Source organism: Phodopus roborovskii, unplaced genomic scaffold (assembly GCF_943737965.1).
Source record: "Phodopus roborovskii unplaced genomic scaffold, PHOROB, whole genome shotgun sequence".
NCBI classification, from domain to species: Eukaryota; Metazoa; Chordata; class Mammalia; order Rodentia; family Cricetidae; genus Phodopus; species Phodopus roborovskii.
In genome coordinates this window covers 29,057,380-29,064,470 of record NW_026126434.1, presented here as the reverse complement: position 1 = coordinate 29,064,470, position 7,091 = coordinate 29,057,380, and the positions used below count along the sequence as shown (strand labels likewise).

The window sequence follows — 7,091 nt, the reverse complement described above, 5'->3', positions numbered from 1 at the left end:
CTAGTTGGCTAATCACCAACTAGACGGAAATACCGGACTGGGAACAACAGCGAAAGGGGGCACAGGACTGTGATGAGGGGGACAGGCGATGGTGCTACAAGGGTCACTCAGGGACATGGCCGCTCCAGAAGGGGAGCGCTGAGACTAGACCAGTGAGCCCCTACGTGCAGGCACAGTGCCGGGTCTGCCCGGGAGCCTGTGGCGCAGCCAGGGAGAAAGCCTGAGTGAGGAGAGCCACCGCCCGCCCGCGAACAAGGCGCCTTTGAGAAGCAGCCGGTCTCCCTCCCCCCGTGGGCAGCCCCGCCCCCAGCCTGGCACACCCTCTCCCCCTCCCGACAAAGCACGCCTTGTATCTCCCACCCTGCACAGCCTCTGCAACCTCAGGGAGCACGGCAGGGTTTCTCCTTGAAAATCCTTACACCTAGGCGATGCCATGGTGCCCACTACCCAGTCACCTCAGTCCAGAAAACAGCTATTTTAACTGGAAAGCAATTTTATGTGTGAGTGAAAGAGGGAGAGGGACCCCCTCTTCCCGCCGAGACCCGGGGCTAAAACCATGCAGCCCAGCACCCATCTCTGAAAGCTGGCTATCCCCACCAATCCTCCCTCCCCAGCCTGTGTGCTGGGGACAGCTGTAAAAAGAAAGGTCACCCAAATCAGCACCCCAGTCACAGCCCAGATCCCTTCCATGGGCCAGCGAGATGAGGGAGGCTGCAGTGCAGAGAGCCACAGACCAACTGAGGGGCCTCCTTGCCCACATACCACTTCCAGCCCTGGCACTGCCGCCATCAACCTGGGGATGTACAGTACTTCTTTGAGTCTAACTCCCAGTCTCTCCTCACAAGAAAATAAAATTAGCCAAGGGTTCCTCCATCTCCACCAGCCCCTTCACCACACCCTTTATTGACAGTCTGACTGCAGGTGCTGCATAAAGGGGCTGACAGGGGGAGGTGGGCACCCTCCCTCTGCCCCATCTGTCAAGTTAGGGGGATGAAGGGCTATCAGCCCTGGCCTGCTCCAAGACATCAGCTGGGGGGGGGGGTCCTGCCCCACAACACCCTTTCTAGAGGAGCTCCACTGCACTCCTGAGAAGGGAGTGAGGCAGAGAGAGAATGGAGCAGGGCCAGTGCTTGTGCTGGAGAGCCAGGACGAGAATCACCCACATCAGGGAGAGCCCGGCAAATTCAGAGACTCAAGGCCACTGAAGGTAGACATGTAGTCATCACAGGGATCTGGGGCCCCTTCTGACTTGCAGACCAGGCAAACCCTGCTCAGGGTCACCAGATCCCTTGCAGGCTACAGAAGTACTCTCCGTCTCTGCACCCTTTGCCCAAGGCTCTGGCTGGGCCCTTGGCCCCTCCCACCCTGCCCAGGTCAAGTCCTCTTCCATGGTGCTCCCCACTGCTGAGGAACACGTGTGTGTCTGGGTTCAGGCTAGCTGGTGGGGAGCCTCAAGCATCTCCATAAGGAAAGTGTCAATAGGGGTGTCGCCGATGAGCTTGAAGAAGAACAGGTGCTCCAGACACTTGAGGCCGATGGAGCGGAGGGCAGGAAGACGCAGCAGCAGCTTGGCAAACCTGAGGTGGGGACAGGTGGGAGTGAGAGCCAGCACCAGCCAGATCCTGGGCATACCCCAGCCTCACTCTGCAGGGCCACAGCCCCGAAGCCCCCCTCACCGGCCTTGCTGCTCGGGGTACTTCTGTTTGCAGTAGGTCTCCAGGGATGCGTAGACCTTCTCCCGCAGGACCTCCACCTCTCCGGGGTTGGAGAGGCCCTTGGCATCTGGGACAGTAAAGGAGGGAGAACAAGGGGAAGAAGGCAGGTGAGGCGAGTCAGGACAGACATGCGGATGGGGCCCTCAGGTTTGTGGGACCCGGTCAGAAGGGGAAGGCATCAGTGAAATGTTTTCTGTCAGGGTCAGCTAAGAGATTTCTGGGTTGAGGGTCTTACTGGGAGTGGGGGAGGCGCTGCTGGAGAAGAGGAAACTCCAGGGCTGCCTTGGGCCGAGAGGCTGGGTGGCCTTTTCTTACCTGGGTTAAACAGAATGATTGCCCGCAGGCAGCCAAGCTCTGTCTTGTCCATCCTCATGTCACGCATTTTGGACACTAGCTCTGTCAGCACCCTGGAGAGGGACCTGCAGGTCACTCAAAGGTCACAGCTCAGCCAGCCTTGGACACGGACCAGCCTATTGCCCCACCCCTTCTAGCTACAGGACAGCCTGGCCAAGGGCCACTGACCGATCAAAGATGGCTCCCACGCCTGCGGAATGGGCTGAGTTTCTGTGAACATGAAGACCTGTGGCCAGGAGGATGCCATCTCGGACATCAATGGACCGATGGGAGAAGGAGGCAATGAGGAGCTCATTCCAGCCTAGGGGCCAGAGGGCACCAAGGGTCAGCAGCCAGACACCAGGCCATGGAATCCAAAGCACAGAGAAATAGTGGACAAGTCAGCAAGTCAAGTCCCTGACCATGCAAGAGAAGGAAGGCTACTAGGGTCACTGAAGGTCAGGAGGACACAGAGGGGTTAAATGTCAAGAGGTCAAAGAGACCCAAGATCACTGACCTGCCCGAAGCAGAATGACCTGGTCATCCAGAGGCAGGGAAGAGAAGTGTGGGATCCTCTTCGCCCACTCAACGAGTGTGAACAGCTGTTTGTCAGCTGCCTGGCAGATGTTAGTCACTGGGTCATTTGGCTGCAGAGACCAGGAGGTGCATGGGAAGGGTGGAGACACCTTCCTTGGCACACGTTTTCACACCCCTCCTTATCCCTTCAAGCCCCATAGGAACCCATCTCTGAGATTCAGACTACTCTCTGTTCTGGACTTTCCAGTGGGACAGTAGAAGCAGAGTAGAGGGCGCAGTCACCCCACATCAGAGACAGACTTTTTGAGACAGGGTCTCACTATGTAGTCCTGACTGGCCTGGAACTCACTCTGTAGACCAGGCCAGCCTTGCACTCACAGAGATCCACCTGCCTCTATCTCCCGAGTGCTGGGATTATAGGCAAGTGCCACTATACCTAGCTTACTTACTTCACACACTGAGAGGCCTTCCAGTTCAGGGCAAGGTAGGTGCAGAGGGGTTGAAGGAAGGGAGGAGGAGAGATAGAGCACACCTGGACTCTTTCCCTAACCCCCACCCGAGGGAGAAGGGATCGACCCCATCACTCACGCTGCTGCCGCTACCCCCGGTTCCCCCGGGACCCTCAACGCCTTGGTCACTCTTCTGCTCCACAGCAAGCTCTGCCTCCAGGATCCTGTCCACAGGCATCTCCTCAGGGGCTCCCCCAGCCCCATCCCCATCCCCATCTTTGTCTTTCCCCCGTTGCCGCTCCTCCTGTACCGCTGTGGGGTGGGGAGAGAGAAATGCAAAATTAGAAGCCAGCTATGAGGGTCTGAAACTGGCTTGGGGCCTTCTCAGGGCTGATGTCCCTTGGGAGATACAGAAACTGGAGATGGTTAGAAATGGAAGGCTGGGGTAATCGGAAAGCAAAGGGTTCTCGGTGAGAGCACCTGCCAAGCATACACGAGACCCCAGGCTCTATCCCCATTACCACAAATAAATACACATGTAAGTAAAGAGGCAGATAAACAGTTCCAACTGGCAATATAAGGGTGAAAGAATCAGAGAAGAAACTGCATTTAAATGGGGCTGATTGGGCTGGAGAGCTGACTCAGTAATTAAGAGTACTGGCTGCTCTTCTAGAGGTCCTGAGTTCAATTCCCAGCAACCACATACATGATGGCTCACAACCATCTGTAATGGGTGATGTAGGCATATATGCAGGCAAAATACTATGTACATAATAAATATATTTTAAAAAGTATAGGGCTGATGATATGCTTAAAAAAAAAAAAAGCTACCGGGCTTTAACATGTACTAGAGTGTCTTAACGGCGTTGTGGGTTCCTGCCCCCCCCCCCCATGTTTAAGGATGAGGAACCTGAGGCTACAGACATTAAATAGGCCCTAAATTCACACAATACACAGCCAGTTACACATTTGACTCCAGACATGCCCGATGGCAAACCCTGTGCTCTGCTGACTCAAGACGATGTCATGATCTTGGTGACCCAGGTCTCTGAAGGTATGTGTTCTGAGTCTAGTCCTACCATCTGCTATTGTGTGACCTTGGGAAAGCCGAGATTCATGTTCTTTAACGAGGGATCAGACCAAAAATAAGTCCTAAAGTGTCTCCTAGAATTCCAGGGATCAGGCTTACTTAGAGAAAGAAGCAAGATCCCAAGACCTGACCTTTGCAGTGATTCTTGAGGCCAGGCCAGAGGAAGAACATAGAATCAAACTGAGAAAGGTGATGTGTGAAGTGGAGAAAAGAGAGCAGAGGCCAGTCCTGGGTAAGACCAAAGCATGATGGGAGGGTGCATAGCACCATAGGGTTAACCCTGAGGAGCAACCACTAAGATTAGAACTAAACTCAGAGACAGAGCAAGGCACCCAGGCACCTCACCAAGCTGAGGATAGGAAAGAGAAATAAGAAACTTCACTCCCTGGAGGGAGAAGGGAGGGAGGGAGAGCACAGTCCCACAGATAAGGAGGCCAAGGGATCCTTCAGCAGTCCCATTACTCCCCTGGGCTCTCCCACAGTCCCATTACCCCCCTGGGCTCCCAGAGTGGAAGAAGGGCTTGTGCCTGCTGGCCTGGCTGAGGCAGGTCCTTACCCTCCCTTTTCATGCCAGTGGCCAGGCACTTCTGATAGCGACAGTACTGACATCGGTTCCGCTGGCGCTTGTCAACTGTGCAGTCTTTGTTATCGCGGCAGGAGTAGGTCAGGTCCTTCCGAATGGTGCGTTTGAAGAAGCCCTTGCAGCCCTCACAGCTGTAAACTCCATAGTGCTTGCCTACAGGGGGAGACTCCGTGGCAGGAAGCAAGCCTCAGAAGACCTCCCATTACCGAGTCTCTTGACAATCAGCCCATGGGGATAACTAAGTCTAAATCCTCCCCAAATATAGAGCATCAATCACACCAAAGGTGAGAGAGAATTCAGTCTACTCCTCAGCAACCAGAGCCTCTGTACCAGCCCCTTTCCCTGACTGGCCCTACCTGCATTTGCTAAGGTCCCATGGGTCTCCTTGTTCTGACTAACCTCAAGAAGCCATGGCAGCCTCAGGAAGCCAAGGGCGGTGATAAACAGCACATATTCTTTCCTCACCAACACCTGTGCTGAGCCCCATACCTGAGCTTCGGTCCCCGCAGATTGCACATAGCCGCTTGCCAGCCCCAGGGCCACCGGGAGGGGGTGGACAGTGCAGGCCCCGGACCCCTAGGACCGGTGGCTTCACATCTTCAGCGGGTCCAGACCCACCCCCAGGGAGCGACACTGTGGAGTTAATCTGGGGTGGAGGAAACAGGGAAATCACAGGAGGCTCATTTGGAAGAAGAGGCTCAGGTGTCTGGAAAATCAGTCCCCTGTATGACTACGTACTACAGAGGGTACTATTGTGGTTTAATATCAAGGGCCTTTCCTGAAGTATCACACCAAGCATGGATATCCATCCACCCTTCCGCAATTATGCAACACAGCAGCCCTGAAGGGCACATGTCTTGGAAGGGCAGAAAGTCACTGTGAGCTGAAAAGGACATCACAGGTACTCCCTTTGGGATTCCAGTCTTTGTTCGTTTTCAAATAGGGCTAGGAAGAAGCATGCACCAAAACAAGACTTCACTTCAGGAAGAGCAAGGTCTGGGACCACAAGCTTGCTAGGACTGGAAAACCAGAAAGGCCAATGGGTCATGGGGAAGTTCACCAAAAGACGGTGGAAACCAGGAAATGAAAGCAGAGAAACAATAAGTAGGTCACAACCTCTCACCTGAGGGCTGCTGACAGGCCCGGAGAATCCTGGGGGAGCCGGAGGGGGCAGACCAGGGGACCCCATGGAAGAGCTGATGACTGGGAAGGGGGAGCCCAGTGGAGGGGGTGGCATTGGAGGCGGGGGTGCCGAAGGGGTAATAGGGGGACCAGGAGAAGAGGGAGGGATCCCCTGGGAAAGGGGATTTGGGGAGGAGCTGTCTGGGCTTCGGGAATCTGAGAGGGAGGTACACACAGGCACACACAGACAGGAGAAACAAGAAGAGAAAGTTGAGTCTTTTGATCATCCAAATGGACACTTTAATTCTCCCTGACCCACCACACCCCCACAATCCCTGAGTTTAGAAATAGAGAGTTGTCAAACAATTCCTCTAGTAATAGCCGCGAGGGGAGGCAGCTAACCAAAGAGGCAGTTCAGGCGGAGACTACCGGGTCATCCGAAGCTGACCTCGGGGGTGGAGAAGCACGTGCGGTGGACCAGTGTAGCCCTCGTTCCCAACTGAGAACACTCGGGGCAGAGAGTACGGAAGGGATGCTCGGTCCCGGGGCGCAAGCTCGGCCCTCGGACGCCCCGAGTCCTCCAGCCCAAGGGGAACAGTGTCCTTCCCACGCCCGGTACCTCGCACGCAGGCCCGGCGCGCCGCACCTGGAGGGCGGAAGCTCCCCCTGCCGCGCCGCGCCCCGCCCCGGGGGAGGGCGCTGGGCCTCGGGAGGGAGAGGGCGCGTGTTTACAAACAAGGGGGCGGGAGCGCCGGCCGGGACCCACGGGACACTCACCCCTCCCGCTGTCGCCCATCCCGTCCCGGCCAGCCTCCCCCGGCTCCGGCTCCAGCTCCGGCTCCGGGGTTTGCTGCTCTCCGGCCGCCGCGGGATCCAGCCAGGGCCGCCGCCGCCGCCACCGGGACGCGACCCCACAATGCATCTCTTTTCTCACCCCCACCGGCCCACACTGCCCCGCGGCATGCCGCGGCGGGAGGAAGGGCGGACGAGCCGCCCAAGACATGACGCCGGGGCCGAGGGTGGAGTTGCCGGAGAGGGACGCGCAGGGGGCTGAGCGGGGGGCCTCGGGGACCGCGAGGGCACCTCCGAGGACGATGGGCTCGAGCCTGCGGCAGCGCGACTCAGGCGCCGCGCTCGGCTCGGCCCCGGAGTGACAGCACCGCTGAGGCCGCCATCTTGGTACAGACGGGAAGTCTCGTTGCGAGGTCCCGCCCCCTGGCCGAAGGGGGGGAACGGAGGAGGCGGGCCCTCCGTCCGTCAAC

At 57.1% G+C, this 7,091-nt stretch overlaps 1 protein-coding gene across 3 annotated transcripts; it reads right to left on the bottom strand.

The window, feature by feature from the left end:
* Positions 1-875: 875 nt before the first annotated feature.
* Rxrb (retinoid X receptor beta) lies at positions 876-6,885 on the bottom strand. 3 transcript variants are annotated; one of them, XM_051187231.1, is made up of 10 exons: positions 6,607-6,885; positions 5,831-6,045; positions 5,197-5,353; positions 4,681-4,860; positions 3,174-3,346; positions 2,566-2,695; positions 2,238-2,370; positions 2,031-2,134; positions 1,677-1,782; positions 876-1,577 (listed from the first exon to the last, which is right to left on the bottom strand). In XM_051187231.1, exons 1-10 carry the CDS (start codon positions 6,830-6,832, stop codon positions 1,430-1,432), a joined length of 1,572 nt encoding a protein of 523 aa, XP_051043188.1. In that variant the 5' UTR covers positions 6,833-6,885; the 3' UTR covers positions 876-1,429. The 3 variants fall into 3 exon arrangements, with proteins under 3 accessions (XP_051043188.1, XP_051043186.1, XP_051043187.1); XM_051187229.1 differs by having other exon boundaries at positions 2,031-2,122; positions 6,607-6,879; XM_051187230.1 differs by lacking the exon at positions 6,607-6,885 and adding an exon at positions 6,232-6,575.
* Positions 6,886-7,091: the final 206 nt, after the last annotated feature.